This window comes from Haliaeetus albicilla, chromosome 24 (genome assembly GCF_947461875.1).
Source record: "Haliaeetus albicilla chromosome 24, bHalAlb1.1, whole genome shotgun sequence".
Taxonomy (NCBI): domain Eukaryota; kingdom Metazoa; phylum Chordata; class Aves; order Accipitriformes; family Accipitridae; genus Haliaeetus; species Haliaeetus albicilla.
Window position 1 is genome coordinate 3936510 of NC_091506.1, and position 16041 is coordinate 3952550.

The 16041-nt window shown below is 40.8% G+C and overlaps 1 protein-coding gene across 10 annotated transcripts in view; it reads right to left on the bottom strand.

Annotated features, from left to right (window-relative positions):
- The window catches only part of CHL1 (cell adhesion molecule L1 like), a 141161-nt gene that overhangs the window by 38104 nt on the left and 87016 nt on the right, over positions 1-16041 (bottom strand). For 9 of the 10 annotated variants that reach the window (XM_069811822.1, XM_069811819.1, XM_069811821.1 and 6 more), the window contains 5 exons: positions 10077-10199; positions 8794-8964; positions 6934-6981; positions 4885-5005; positions 1863-2047 (listed from right to left, as the gene is read on the bottom strand). In XM_069811822.1, the coding sequence (XP_069667923.1) occupies positions 1863-2047; positions 4885-5005; positions 6934-6981; positions 8794-8964; positions 10077-10199 (648 nt within the window). The remainder of the gene's footprint in view (positions 1-1862; positions 2048-4884; positions 5006-6933; positions 6982-8793; positions 8965-10076; positions 10200-16041) is intronic. The other variant, XM_069811824.1, reaches the window with a different exon arrangement.

A 16041-nucleotide genomic window follows, 5' to 3' on the forward strand; every position in this document is an offset into this window, starting at 1 on the left:
CAGGAACAACAATTTGCCTGAAAGCTTCTTTCCCTCTAGAGACTGGAGGAGAAGGTGGTCAATATTCTGAACTGCTTAATTAATGTTATTTCCCTGGTATTTTGGTTTTTGCAGCTCCTGCAATTTCTTTGAAGGTTTCAATTTTTACAGCCGAGAAAATCATAGCCAGATTGTTAAAATATTCAGCTACAGCAGAGATGCTCCAAACCATCTGGAATGATTTCTAGGAGTCAGCACTTCCCCTCCATCGCAGCTGAAAACTTGCCATGTCCTGGTATCCCTCTCTGCTACACTTCCAGGAAAGGAGACTGTAAGACACAAGGTTGTGTCAAGTGAATGGGAATGATTCATCACATACTGGGAGAAAAGGCTTTTCCTCAGCTGACGAGTAAATACAGAGCAGGTAGCTGAAAGTGCCTTTCCTCCCGTCAGGACTCCTCGTGACCACGGAGTGAGAAGAAGCACAGATTAAAATGAAGCCGTTGGCAGACCCCGACAGTTTAATACTGTCTGTGGGGTTTTTTTATTTTTTTTAACTCTGCAGAGCAGAGGCTGGAGCATTTTTCTTCAGTAAAGAGAAAACGTTTTCAGCTGTGCTTCAGGATTCTCATTTTGTAGCTATTTATGGGCAGCACTGCTGAAAGAGTTGCAGTGGCAGTGATACTTCTGCAGGGCTCGCTTGTCTGTTAAGTCTCATTGGAGCTCTGCTTTGCTCCTGGAAAAGAGCAACTGCACCTGCCTCACGTGAAGGGCTCACGCCTTCAGGGTTTGGGGAGTAGAAGAAGGGAGAAAGGAGGATGGAGGGAGAGCAGGCGCCGTGCACTTCTATCTGCACTCTGCAAGATGCCTGTTATGGAGGTCTCTTGGCTGGCTTCATTAATCTGCCTTCTTCTAGCAGCAACATAAATAAATGACGACCAAACAGATGCACAAACATACCAGGTTCTCCGTTTTGCTAGCCCAGTGCCAGCAGCCAGCACTCACCCAGTTCAGCCCCCAGACCTGTGTATATGCTCATGCACAGGGATGCACCACCCTATGCACAGAGTATGATATGCATGTGTGTAAGCCTTAAGACTATTTATTAATTGCTGCTAATATATTGGTCACCCTTCCAAGCACTCAGGCTAGGGTAAGAACGGGCCTTGGATACTCAATGGGATGACAAAAAGGGTCATATTTCTATTTTTTTTAACTGTTAAAAATTAGTAGAAAGTCTTTTTTTTTACTTTGTTTCCTAAGTTTTTATGATTTTTTTTTTAGGGGATATGGAAACCACTCTTAGCTCAGGTCATCCCTGTATAGAAATGACAGCAAGGGAGCACGTGAAGGAGGGGAAGAGAGGGGTGGTACCATGTTTGGTCACTGCATTTTTCCATCCTCCCTAGGCACTCACTTTTGGTGGAAGCCAAAGAAAGGAAATTGAGCTAAATGTACCTCTGATCTGGCCCAGCATAGCCTTTTTCACATTCTTTAAGAGCAAGTAGAATAATTAGATCTTTTGGTCTGACATTCAGATTAATACAAGACATTTCATCAATATCTCTGCTTGACTAGCATCTTTAGAGTGTTGGATCTGCTCACGTATTTGTACTCCTGTTCATCACTTTGTAGAGCCTTCATGGTTCAGGAAAAAAAATGCATTATATATATTTTTTTTTTTTTTTTTTTTTTTTTTTTAAAAAGGTGCTACTTTCTGCAAGCTTCCCAAAACTGTAAGGCGGGTCCTTGGCTAGCATAAACTGATAGACTTGGTTGAATTTATGCATTACACTGAGTGACATTAGCAGAGGTCCTTATTCACTTCCCTCTGACCACCTCTCTGTTCAAAATCAATAAGCTTAGTAAAGTGTACTCAGCACCTTCCACGTGAACGTGGAACTCGTGCTTCGCTCTCCCCATGGGGTTGCTTGCCGTGCACTGGTACGTTCCTTCATCGGCTGCAGTCACTTGGTCTATCTTCAATATCTTCCCAAAATTTTCTGTTTCTGGTTCATCCTTGGGTAAGTTTCCAGTGACCTTGACCCAGCTTAGGTGAGGAGTTGGGCTAAGAGCAAAGAAAAAAAAGAAAGATTTTGAGTTGAGTACTAATTGAATGCTGCAATGCTTCGTGTGTGCAGAGCTGCTGGACTCCATGCATACGGTTTGCAAGGTGAAGTTTTCAGAGACTTTTGAGCCCTTTTAAAACACTGGGGCTATACTAAGAGTTATACTATAGAGTACAACTAGTCCATACTGCTTCTTAATTTGAAGGGCCCCTAAGAATAGGTTCTTCACAGCCAACACCAGGTCACGGCATGAGGCTGCATTCCTTGCACACGTATTGGCATGGGCTGCGGGAGAGGGAGCGGAGCTCATTTCGTCCTACTAAAAAAGGGCACTTGAGGACAGACAAGGAGGTAAAGACTTCATTACAGTGACTTCACTCGGTGCCCTGCCTGGTTAGAAAGGTGGCCAACCATTGGAGATGGCTGAAAATGCTCTTTACGTTTTTAGAAAGTAAATGGCAGCGACACAGAAATCCAGGACAGACTGTTGTCTGCACATTCCCAGCTGGGCTTCGCGACCCCGACACCGTACACAACGTACATACACAGTGTCATATCTGATTACTCTTGTGTCCATCTGTTATTGTGGCAAAATGCCCGGGCACAAGCTACTTAAAGCCCCAGGTACCAAGAAATTACGGTTTTCCACGAGCAGTGAGCACAACCGTGCAAATATCCTGTTATTTCCTGCCAGAGTCCTTGTCCTGTACCAAAGTCAGGCTCTGCTTTGCCTTGGTGTTGTATTGAGGCAATGCCCTCCTGACACTGTCATTACTCAGAATACAAGTCTTCAAAAATGACAGATTGCAAATGTACTTATTTCCTTATTTTGCAGTTGGCTGCCCCTGATCTTAGTTACTTGAAATCTGGCTGAGTCTACCCACTTCTGTGGTTTGTGGACATTTGGTGGGATGGATTGGCAGAGATATAGGCAAAGCTGATCATTTTCCTGCTGAAAATGGGAATTTTAGCAAATAAAAATATCGTTTAATTTGGTCTAAATGTTGCATTTTTGAAGGCTTTCAATTAAAAAATATTTGTTTGGTGATGAGACAAAGAAGTACTTTGTCTTCCTTTGGGGGAAAAATAAAAAGAAGGTTTTATTTGAAAAATAATTTCAAAAAAAGTTTCCTGGAAAATATTTCATTTCTTTACTTTTTTCCAGATAAACAGAAAGCCTTTTCTGGCTTTCTCTTCTTCTACGTGATATTAATTCTTGCACATGAAAATTCAGATTTCTGTATTTCCAAGGTGATTTGCTTATTAAGTACCTTGAAAACACTACAAACTCATAGCTGTGGACTTGTGAAGGTTTGTGGGCCTGCAAATTAGCTTGATGGGTAGTGAACTAGACAAGGAAGTGTTGCAACAGGGAACTAAAACTCACTGCAGATACTTGGAGTGAATCCAATAGAGACAAGTAATTCACCTTCTCTCAGAAATGGCAACCAACTGCAGAGGCATAATCTTGCCAGCTTAAATGAGCAATGCCCTTTCAAGCCCACATGGAAAAACAAAATACCCTAAACATGTTTGTTCAGGCAGATAAAGATCCTGATTTTGGAATTTTATGGAGGGAATATAATTGCACAGCCTTTAATATGAATTACCTATCTGCTAACCACAGTCTGCGTTCACAGACCTGCATACCGCACGAGAAGACGATGATTTAAGCCTCCATTCAACAAAAAGCTCTATCACAAACAAACCAGAAGCGACTGTGCTTTCGTTGTGGGTTTAGCGGTTGGAGAGATTTTCGCTTTACCTTTTTCTCTGGTGGCACCTCTTCTGGGGCAAATTATTGCATCTACGAGCACACAGTAAACATTGGAAAAGCGGACTGAGGGCAAAGCGGAGCTTATGTCTGTCTGAGTTACTGCAGCAGAACAAGGTCTGAGAGGGGTATTCACAGCTTCTTTGTGAGGACTGCACTTAACATTTATTTAGCCATTCCCTTTCCTTACTTACCCTTATTTTGTCCTGTGTTATTTACGATAAGGAACAAAATTGTCCTGCTTTCCCATCACATACCATCTACTTTAACCCTTTCCTATACTTTTACAGCGAACAACTCCTCATCGAGATACTCTGCCATGCTTAGTGCAGCCAGATCTACAACTAGAGCATAAGTAGTGCTCTAACATAAATGCTGATAGCAATAACAAGCTTGAGATATCTGTGCAGCACAAAGCACCAGAGGCATGCATGGGAATGGGCCCAAGCAGAAAACATGGGACTGGAACTAAATCTGAAGTTAGCCCATTACTGTTAGTTTTAGCAGGATCAAACCAATACAGCTGACTCCAGTTCACTGTATTTTTACATAGTTGTGGACTTTGTTTCTCAACATTCTGTCGCCTGTGACCTGTGATTTGACACCTGGAAAAATGCTGAATAGTTTTTGAGCATTGAACCAAAACTGAATTGACAAAACTAGAATAGAAACATTATAGGTTGTGAGCCAAACCACAGAAGCTGAATTCCGATGTTATTTAGTTTCTCAACATCTCAAAAGTAGTACTACTGAAAAAAAGTTCCATAATAGGGTTTTTTTAATATAACATTTAAAAAAAATCAATACTTACCATGATATCATTTTAATTACTTGTTCATAAGCTATAGCAATGCCAAATACATGAATGTTGCATGCTAGCTCTGTGCTGCTTTACAAGGAGTATGCATACTTCAGAAAAACTCAACATAGAGGTTCAATTTAAAACTGTATAGGCAAGTAGGTATTTTCATTTGTAGTTGTATAATTCTTAATATAGCTTTTTCTTTGCTCAATTCTATTTCAAAAGGTGATTAAGTTTGTGCAGTATTGTGCATTACTCACAGCCCTTCAGCAATACATTCGAGTAGCAGGACACCTCCCTTGATGACAGTGACTGATGAGCTACTGCCAGCAGATTCAGGAGGGATCAGCAGTTTGGGTTTTCTTTCCTTGATAAAATTTGCTAAAAAATAAAATAAAATAAAAGTTAGATATGAAATCTTAGAGCCTTGGCTTATCCTTCAATAATGCCACAAACATTACTTCTGTCAGAAGGTTTTGGACGTCATTTGTAAATCTTCTTTATATGGTTTGAGACTAATCCAGGACTCTCCTATTTCTCCTGATAACAGTCAGAAGACGCTACAGTAATAACAACAGGCAGCAGCACTAGTGAAGCCCCTTTTCCTACAGTTTCATGTCCTGCTTTCCAAGCCCTGGCCCTTTCTCTCATACACCTCAGCCAGTCTTGGTCCACTCGTCTTCTCAATTGCCGATCTTCGGGTCTACACCATCTTTCTTAGCACCTTTCTTCTGCATTGACTCCATCATCTTTTAAATCTCAAATGAAAACCCATCTTTCCTGACTTGAATATCCTACAGAATTGTCCTTCTTGCAACAATTATTAAATCTACAGTAATGGAGATACAATTTGTAAGGAAGACTGTTAAAATAATAAAACAAGATTGACCTGCATTTGATTTCAACGGACCATTTGTTCCAGCCTGCCAAACAATGGTTTCATGATGAAATATGCATACAGTTAAATGGCTATCCAGTTATCACTATAATAACAATTAGCACAGTAATGAATAAGTCCCCAAATGGTACTAGTTCTTCAAAAATAGTCAGTTACGGATGATTTGGTAAAAGACTACATGTATCTCTCTGAACCATTTTCTGATTTTTTTTCCTCCTCTTGCTTTGTATCTCTACAAATCTGTGTCACAAGTGCTCAGAGCTGCAGCAAAACACTTTGGTGCCTCTGGATACGCTTGCTCATTTTCCATCTGCCCTCCACGTCCTGCTGCCAAAGGCAGACGGTCCCCCTTCCCAACCGGTGACAGGAGTTCAGACATCTCTCTGAGGGAAAAATCAGGTTTTGAGTGTCTGTCACTCTGTACAAGCCCTGCTTGTTCTGCTTACAAGGCTTAGCCTCCGTAGGCCAAGGCTTGAGGACTGATCAGTGCTTTGAGTTATCCAGTCCCAAACGCTCAAGGAGAAACCCTTTTCAAAAACCTCAGTGCTCGTCCAGCAAAACAAGGTCTTTCAGGAGTTTCACGTTGGGCATTTCAAAAAACAGAGACTCTCAAAAGCAATTTAACCAAATAAATCAGTGTCAAGAGCTACATCCAAAACCCAAGACTCTCATCTTTACGTATTTTAAACAAAATTAACTGGGTGGACAATTGCAAGAACAGCTACTGCCTGCCTTCTGACTTACCCACATTGCCTGCATAAACCTCAGCAGAATATTTTCAGGATACTGCTCCACAAAGAGGGGAACACAAAGCGAGGATAAGAAGAGCTTCGTTGCAGTGCTTACCTGTGGTGAGTATCAGACAGGGCAATAGACGGCCAAAGAGAACCACCTCCCACCTCCCACCAGGTACGGCTCTTAGCTGGGGACAGGTAACACAGAGCACCTAAAGCTCTCTAAATCCACACCTTAAGCTCACCCTCGTGTAATGCAGCCCCAGGGTGACCCTTTAGACTTGAATTCACGGGTTTAAACAGTGGGTACCTAACGCCAGCATCTTCTTAACTGCCAGAGGAAGATCCGGAGAATCCAGCTCTGGCTCCTGCTCTGAACTGATAACACAAGAAACCCAGGACGTCAGCCTCCTTACTTACATCACATTATGAAACGTGAATGTTCTTTTCTCAAGTACGAAAACTATCTCTTTGTTAAAAACCCTTCAGATTTCTGTCAAAAAGTACAAGATGAGCAAATTGTACTCTATGGACCACTTAAATCCATCCCACTGCAATAAAAAGGCTTTTGTGGTTTTTTAATTTTTTTTTTCTTTTTTCCTGAGCAGCAGCTCCCATTTCATCTCAGCTGGTAGATTCTCAGTTTAAAGGCTAAATAACAGATGCATTCAACTCACCCTTAGTAACCGCAGCGTTAGGTGAGCCTGAGTCATTAGCATGCTTAACTGAAATAAATAAAAATGACAACCAAACACAAACATGCATAGTTGATATAGAATCAAAAGAAACAATAAATCAACCAAAACAAAAACATACCCCCCCAATTTCTGCCATAAAAGAATGAAACAAAGAAAAATGTAAAGCAAAACAACAGATGAACAACAAATATCTGAAAATACAAAGAAAATTCTTCAAAGATATGTATTATTCTGCAATGTACTTTATGGGTCATCATTTCATCCTAGCTACCTAGTAGAATAAAAATAATCACTAACACCTAAGTATCCACTATAAAGAAATTTTGTAAAATTTATCCAGTCTCTTTTTTCTTATTGCTTACCTTGTTTTCTATGTATTTTTTTTAATACTGTGCCTCAACAGGGACTGGGCACAGAGTGGAGTGGGCAGTCTCAAGCTGAGTTTACAAAACCCTTTAAGTATATGCCTCCCTTTTTTGCCTGCACCCGGTCTCGTGGCTTTGACAGCAAGGTGCACGTGCTGAAGTGTTTTGCTGGGCAACTGCCAGGGCTATCAGCAGCCCCACAGTCAAACCCCATCTCATTTTTCTGTAATCTGTGTGTTCACGTGTGTGGGAAAGGACCCATTAGAAAAGCTACGGAGAGCAACATTTCATTTTGATATTTTTCTCACAATTATTATCCCAAGATATGGTTTAAGCAAGTATTAAGATATACAAAGCCACTATTAATCCTTTATCTTTTTATCCCAACAAGAAAACTCTCAAAATCATATATTAAATATTAGGCTTTCATTCATGAAGAAAAATCTCCTTGGCTTTCTGGGCTGCATAAGCCCAAAAGGTCAGAAGTATTAGTGAAACAGAAGACTGATATTAAGGGCACAGGCAGCCTCAGCAAGTGGTACAAGTGATACCAGAAAATATTACAGCCACAAGAGATTCAGGCAAAGTGGGATGGGTCTCCAGCTGGTATAAGCTGCCTTAGTTCCACCGGCTTTTCTTGGGCTTTGCTGATTTAATGCAGCTAAGAGCGTGCCCTAAAAGGCTGCTTTTTTTTTTTTTTTTTTTTTCTGGCTTGGGTATTTGTATTCTTTTCCTGTGTTTCTAACACTTATAGTTGTACACCCCATATATCCAGTGGCTTTACGCAGCTTGAATTAGCAGTTTGATAGGGCAGCAGGTAGGTGTACACCGAACAAATGCACATGTCTGATGATGGGCCGGCAAATCCCACATATCCCGGTGCGACTCAGGGGCAGGGGCAGTACCTGAAACCATCTTTTTGTATAAGACCCTCGGAGCCTACAGGAATACAGAGATGTTATAATAAAGAAAGAATAAAAATGCGATGTACCCTATGCAACATTTCATTAAGGAAACGGAAAATGCCTCATGTGGCACTATTGATGCTCAAGGCAGCCTGCAAAGACCTGGAAAGCATCGTCCTTCCCAACCACTTTGCTGCACCCGGACCAAAGCAGGCCAGCACCCAGGGGGGAGGCGGCCACATAAAATCCTCAAGAGCCAGTGAAGTCCCATCCATCGGTGACCCACTGGAGAAGCAGATTTCCCTAATGCATCACTGGCCTTCACTGGGGGAAGAACAGGAGGAAAAAACGGGGCACTTTTGGGGGCGAACAGCTGCAAAAAGCTTTTATCGGTTGAATTTAGCCCTTAGAGTAAGGTTAATAATGCAGGAATAAGCACAGTAACATGGATTTTCTTCAGAGAGAATCGCATCAGAGACACAGGGCGCACACCTGCATTCGCTGATGCCTGGGGAGTTTAAAAAAGTAAAACCAACAGAAAACAAGAAACTACTCATCCACAGACTTACAACGGGAAACCTTCAGTGTCATTGGCATTTTCTGTACAATTGTCCTCAGTCTTGGAAATGCGGCAAAGCAACAATAATCACTTCGACTGTCATTTTCTTCCACATTTGCAAAGTAGAGATCTCCCTTAAGGCTCATGGAGACCCTTTCATCTTGCGGAATGTGCTGCAAATCTAGCAAGAAAAAATAATTATGATATGGTAATGATACTGAGCTGTTTCACCAATATGACTACTAATGCTCTCCTGTCATATGTTTGCTTCCAGATACAGAATGCAACTTCGACGCAAAAGAGGCAGAAGACCCAGCATAACCAATGGGTCATTTATCAATATTCAACATACAATTGATTATAAATATTTTAAATATAGTAATGCATTTTAAATATAAATTATAATATATTTAAAACTAATTGATAATGAATAATTGATAATAAAAAAATACTCAGTACAAAGTTCCTGCTCAGGTGCAAGGAAATTTCCAGCACCTCTCCCTGGTGCAAAGGCCTGTAATGATGATATGGAGGTCACCGTTTACAGCTGCCCCCCACTGCCAGTCCCCCAAGCACTTTGCTCTTCTGTAACTACAGATTACTGCAGGGGAGTGTTAGTACGAACTAAGGTTGCTGTACTGTCTCATTGCTGATCCAACCAAATGCAGGGCTGTGCTAAATACGTATGTCAGGAGTAGAGAGGCTGCCTTATAAGATCAGAGGTTTAATCTGGCACGCTGTCTCTGCAAGTACTTGGTCAGCATCAGAAACAAACCCTTCATGTCATGGAGGCAATCCGAGTTACTTTGCCTCCCAAGAGCCAGAAATTCTTGCAGAACACAAATGCTGAAGAACAATGTGACAGAAACCCACAAGGAACTAATTGTACATACCTGACAGATTTAGTTTTTCCTTAATATCATAACTCAACCATTAGTTTATGAAAAGAGGAAAACAGTAATGATAGAAATAATATATTGACATATTCTACCCTCTCTACTGCAAAAGTAGTAGGCCTCATTACTGGTAGACTCCTTTACTGAAATGTAAGCTTTCTGATACCTCATATTTAATAATATGTTGTGTCAATGCACTCTACAATTTCACTTTGTGTTATGTAAAAACATATCTCCATTCTCCATTCCTCAACTTTGTTTTTCAATATCCATATCTTTTTTCCTAAGCACTTGCACAATTACCATTCCCATCTATTATGAATCTGTAATGAAACTGCTCTGGAAGACAAATGTTTTGAGTCTCCTGATATGAATTGTGTACAAATTGTTTACTTACCAATATTCATCCAATAGATATGCAAAGGTGGGATGCCTTTTGGGGGGTTACAGTGCAAAATCACAGAATCACCATGCTCCACATCAAGAGGCTCAATTTTTTCTTTTGGGAATTTTGGTACACCTGTACAAAAGCAAAGAAGTTTCTCTTACATTGTTATCTTTTGAAATTTTGCCCTTTACATCCCCCTTAATAGAGTTCTTAATAAAATATTTACCTTAACATCATCCTTTGCATTCTCTGCCTTTAGTTACTACTATTATTTACAAAGTGCTACAGAGTAACGATGCATTTTACTAAGAGTAAGAAATCTCTGCTAGCATTCTCCATTCACAAAGTGCACAGACCATAGTATTGAAAGCCAGTCAACTGAATGGTGGTGTCTAACACTTGTCTGTGATGTCCATGAGCTTTGCCCAGGCGTCATTTTAATGCATTTATTTTCAAACACTTTCTATAGCTCCTTTGTTTGTACTGTCTGGAAGGGACAACTCAAAGTCAGACAGAACCAAAGCCTGAGGCTAAGGTTGGCATAGAGGACTGTGCACTGACAGGTCCCAGGCTGCTCCTGGGGGATCGGAAACCAGTCTGGGAGTGCAGTATGTTCTGGGAAGTCTTGGCTAAAAAGTGGTTCCCAAGAAGCCACTGCAAGTCAATGCACGCGAGGACAGACATCAGGCAGCTATTCCACCTTGTGCCTGGAGTTGTCCCAATTCTTATCCATCTCCAGAATCAGATGAAGCAGAAGTCTGGTTTAAAGATAATATTGCCTCCTCATCCCCTCAGGTGTAAAAACTCTTCTGTGCAGACCTGCAGGCTTTCTCAGCAAGCTTCTCTTTCAGGATGCAGAGACAGGCTTTGCACAAAAGAATACATGGGGTTGCGCTATTGCGGAATAAAAATAGGTTAAATAAATAATGGATCAAGGACTTTTCTAATCACCCAGAGCATCAGCACTGATGCCAGCAGACTGTTCAAAGCCTGAACCACGCTTGGCAAACCTGGGCAACCTGGGCAGTCTCAGCAGCCCAAAATGCAACCGGAGTGCATCCAAGAAGAAGGGAAGCTGAGCTGGGCCAGAGCCCACACCAAACCAGGCACTGGGAGGCTGCAGCTCAGAGATTATTGCAAAGAAATTAGTCTGCAAAATGTAACCACTCCTTAAACGAATTTAGCTAAGACGGTTTCAGGGAGGACGTTGTCTTCTGCTTTCATTTCAGGCAAGTTCAAACTAGCAAAAGTTTCAGTTCAGGCAACTGCATTAAACAGCAAAATTAACAGCAATTAAACAGCAAATGGATGAAAGCATCCTGGCTGTGCAGAGTCGAACTGGCACAGCAAATATTGCCATCCTGGTGTTCAAGTCAGGACAGGGAACTCTGATAGCGAATAAACAATTTGAAACGTCAGTGGTCCAGCGGCTCCGCAGGATATCTGCAGTGTCACATTGCGGGTGTCAAACCGAAGGAGGAGGGTAAGAAATGCAGGGCCAGGACTCTGAGGAGACTTTATACATTGTAGGATTAGTAAAGATAAAAAGAAGCAATCACTGTAATGCTGATACTGCCTGAATGCAGATTGTGCATAGATTTTATCTCCAGGAGGATTATTAATATGTTACGAGTTCTTAGGAGAGGCAAAACAGAGCTAATGAGCATTACCTACTCTGTAGGTGAAATTTCAGATAATAAAGGGAACTGTATATTCAAATCCAGTGCGCTCAATAACCTATAGTCTTCAAGCCCTGGAAAAATATATCTGTAAAAAGCCAATTTCTGGATCTAAAGCTTACTTCCTAAAAGCACATCACTCTCAACAAAACTTTAAGAAAGCTCGATCAGGTGAAGGAGAAGGGATTTCCGATTAAACCAAAGAGACCAGCAAAGAGACTAATAGTGTAATCACTCATCTAGGACATTGGAAACTCTTGTTCAAACCCATTTTTTGCCTCATTTGGCACAACTAAATCTGGGTCTCCAATATCCCAGTTGGGTGCCATAACCACTGGTCTTCTCAGTCAATTTCTGTAGCCAATAATTACAGAATTATACAAAAATATAAGTCCCACTAGGAGACAGTGAAAAATCATGGTCTCGGTGTCATTAGCTGACAGCGCAGACGTTCATCTCCAATGCGTGGCCCAGATGTCTGCCTCTGCACTTCACTGGGGGAAGCGGCAATTTGAACCCAAATGTCCTCCACCTTGAATAAGTCCTTGAACCGCAGGTGGTCGGGGCTTCTGGGTTCTTCCATGCTGTTTTGTTTCACTTTGTTCATAGTGCAAAACATTGGAAAACTTTGTTTTTCCCCTCAATGAATAACATCGAGTGTTTTGAACCCTTGAAGGGTTTTGCAAGAGAGGAAAACTCAATTTCCATGAGAAATTCCAAGCCAAACCTTCTGACAAGCATATTTTCTTGCTGGGGTCCCACCGGTCTCAAAGACTAGAAAAATAAGTGCTTCTGAATTCTGCTTGAGGAGATTTATTAAAACTAAGAAGCTAAGATCACATTAGATTTCGGCTCTCGCACATTTGTCTTCAGTACGTATATGTAGGCAATATTTTTTTTTTTTTGCAGTGTTCCTCTGTTTTAATTAGTGGATATTCCAGAATCAATCACTACTGATTTGTAGCTGATCACAGAAACTATCACAGCTGAATTAAGCTCGAAAGTATCATACAAGATTAATTGTGTCATGAAAGTGTTTAATACTGTATGGAGTTATCAATGCAGCACATGGACCCTGTAAAATTCACATCCAATTGATCTCTTTGCAGCGATACCATTAAAACTGTCATGTCAATCTTTCATGCAATTCCCCACACACAGATATAATGAGAGGGGACAGAGAATCCAGCATAGCTCCAAGTGCTACCTCTCACATATCCATAACACAGGGGAGAACATTATTTAATGACTCTGAGAAAGGCTTGCTGAAGTGCCAGCAGGATGGCTCTCACGACACAAGCAATCAAGTGGCATGGATGAAACAGCCATAGGGAAGATGAAAAACTGCACACCTGGCTTCTGTTATGGAAACATCTTCTAAAAGCCCACCGTGACATATAAAGCTCTCAAAACAGTCTTGGGAAAGGCTTCGCTGCCCAAGTATTATTTCCTGACAAGGCTGTACTGTGAATGCTGTACAGCTCCCAAAAACCAGAATTACAGTGCTTTGACAGTGTGTAAACCATGGAAATGGAAGATTATCAGTGCCCAGAGTCATTTGTGCAAAGAACCAGGCTCTGTTTAATCCCTGGGGTGACTGAAAGTTTAACGACTGAACTGTACTTGAGATTAGGCTGAAATACCACTGGCAAATTAGGTTGGCTGACAGAAATTTCAGAAAGGAGGCTGGGTCACTCCCTTCTGCTTCTTATCTATCAGAAAATGCAGTATCTCAACAAAAAGCAAACAGGAGGCAGACCAATACAATGCAATATAAAATCTAAATTTGAGTTTAGCAGTATAGGTACAGAAATATAGCAACTGGAGCTGGGGTTCTTCAGCCCCCAGCAGGATTGCTTCAGATTTACTTGGGTACCTATTCATCCTACAGCGTAGTTTTTGTCCTACTGCTGACTACAGTGACTTCACACAACTGTAACCGTATCGAGTATGGCAATTTATACCAGTTTATATGAGAATGGAGACCATTCAATCTGATATTTTACAGGTTTCTGGGTAAAGTGTTGAGAAATTGAACTGAAGGAAAAGGGGTTTTCCAGGTAACCGTAGAAGTCCTTGAGACCTCTGTGTCTGGTTTGTACCAGTATCTGATGTAAAATGGGAATCAACTTATTACGGTAAATCAGCAATTAGCAAATATTTTGGAAACTCTTGAAGGAAAACATCACTATACAGGTCTGTTTTTATAACCTTCCCTGTGGATGCTGCTGGAGATGTGTCCTGGGCTAGATGGATGCTCTAGCCTGACCTGTCATGGCTATTCTGAAGTTCTCCCATGCAAATAAATCCTTGAAGGATGTAAGAGTGAGGGAAAGTGGAAATACTCAAGAAATTTCTATATCCTGGAAATTCCCAGCTTCTCAGACACTTTAATTAGTAGCTGAGTGATTTGTTATACAGATCTATATCTTGTGCGGTGAATAGCCCAACACATCAAAGAATCTTAAACATGACTTACAGTCACCAATCGCACAAGTTGTACTGAATACAGCTTGGGCAGCTTCCAGTACTCATCTCGGTGCATCAATTGATATTCTGATCCATGTAGTAGTATAAGCAGTAGTTAAATCTGTCATTTTCATTGCAGCCTTTGAATTGTTTATGAGATATGATCCTGCTTATTTATGGATTTTTTTAATTGCTGCATTAAATTGAAAAAGTTAGGAAGGTCTGGCTTTCCACAGGAAGACCATGGCTGTCAGTCCACTCGCTCTCAAAGAAGCTTTTACAATGGAATCAGTGACGGTCTTTTTTTCTGTGTAAATCTCTCTCTATTGCCCTTTCCAAAACGATGGTTGCTGGCAACAATCAGTGATCCCAATGATTTAGGTGGCCAGAAAGTTTGTCAAAGGTATCAGACACTGGTTTAGGAGCCAAGATGTTTACAATTTATTCCCATCTACTGCAAAGTCTCAGTGTGTTACTCTCTTTGGTTTTCTCTTCCAAAAAGGCTATACTGAACACCTTCACGAAGCGTGTTACTGAGACCTCCTATTTTAGTATCAGCTCAATATCTTTTAATGATTTCACAATATTCACATCTGTTTTTTTGAATATTAACACAAGTTTTGCTTTCTTTGGGAATTCTAGAACTAACATCATTGGCATAGCATAGCCTGCCACTGGACAACTTTATGTTTCGGCTATGTTTCCATCCTCAGATCTTTGGTCTTTTGGAGCAGAGGCTTTAGAAATACTCAGCATAAATCTTAATGCAGTCTACCATGAAGAGTCTTTTACACTACAGTTAATTAAAGAAGTTTAAACTGTTCTTCTCCTTCCTCTGGCATTGGGCCTACTCAGTAGTTCAGGCAACAGATTCCCTAAATACAGGAGGAGGGTAGCTGAAGTCTGTGTTCTCACCATTTAAATTCATTTTCATGCTGCATGTATCTTGTGACAATCTGGACTTTGTAAACAATGCAAACATATAGAGATCTTCAGACCCCATTCTTCCCCACTCTCCTTAATGTCATCATATATAGGGGAGGTGTGGTATTTTCATTATGTAGGTGAGATTTAATGATTACTTCTGCTGACATTTCTATTGCTTTCCTGGAATGACTACTGTGAGTAAACAGTCTTTTGTTCTTCTTTTCAGCAGCAACCTTACAGACCCAGTATTCTACTTCTGCAGTGTAAATGTAATTTATGAAAAAAACTGGCCTCGTCTGACTTGCTGGGCTTTTCTTCACTTCATTGGCATAGTGACTTGCCAAGTAGCTTACATTATACTTGAATACAGCTGGCAAAGCACTGCCACCTCTGCATCATTATCATGAATGCATGTAGTGATCTCACATGTACCAGTCTCTCCTTCAGAACTTGTGGGTGAATAGAGGTAATTTATCCCAAACTCTTCTGTGTCAGTGATTTGCCTAATTTACAGCAGATCTGTGCACCAGCAGCTCTCTTTCACTTGAGCACAGTTGTAGACTATCCAGCACTTTAGAAAATCAAAGGTGTCTTCTATTACTCTCTGAATCCTGATTTAATTTGCCGCATCTACATTGCACCATTAAATGAAAGAACAGATGGCAGAAGAGTATGAATAAAAGTAAATGTGCATTAAAAGGTGTGGGAGTCGGGTAAATCCCTCTAATACATTATCTGTACCATTTATTTATTTTCTGGATTTAGGACTTTGCATGTATTAGCACTAAAATTCCTCTCACGTTTGATAACAACCATGTTTGTAACTTCTCAGTTAATTTGTTGCTAACTACCCCCCCAGTATATTTCACATTTACTCAAGCTAGTATAGACAACTTTTC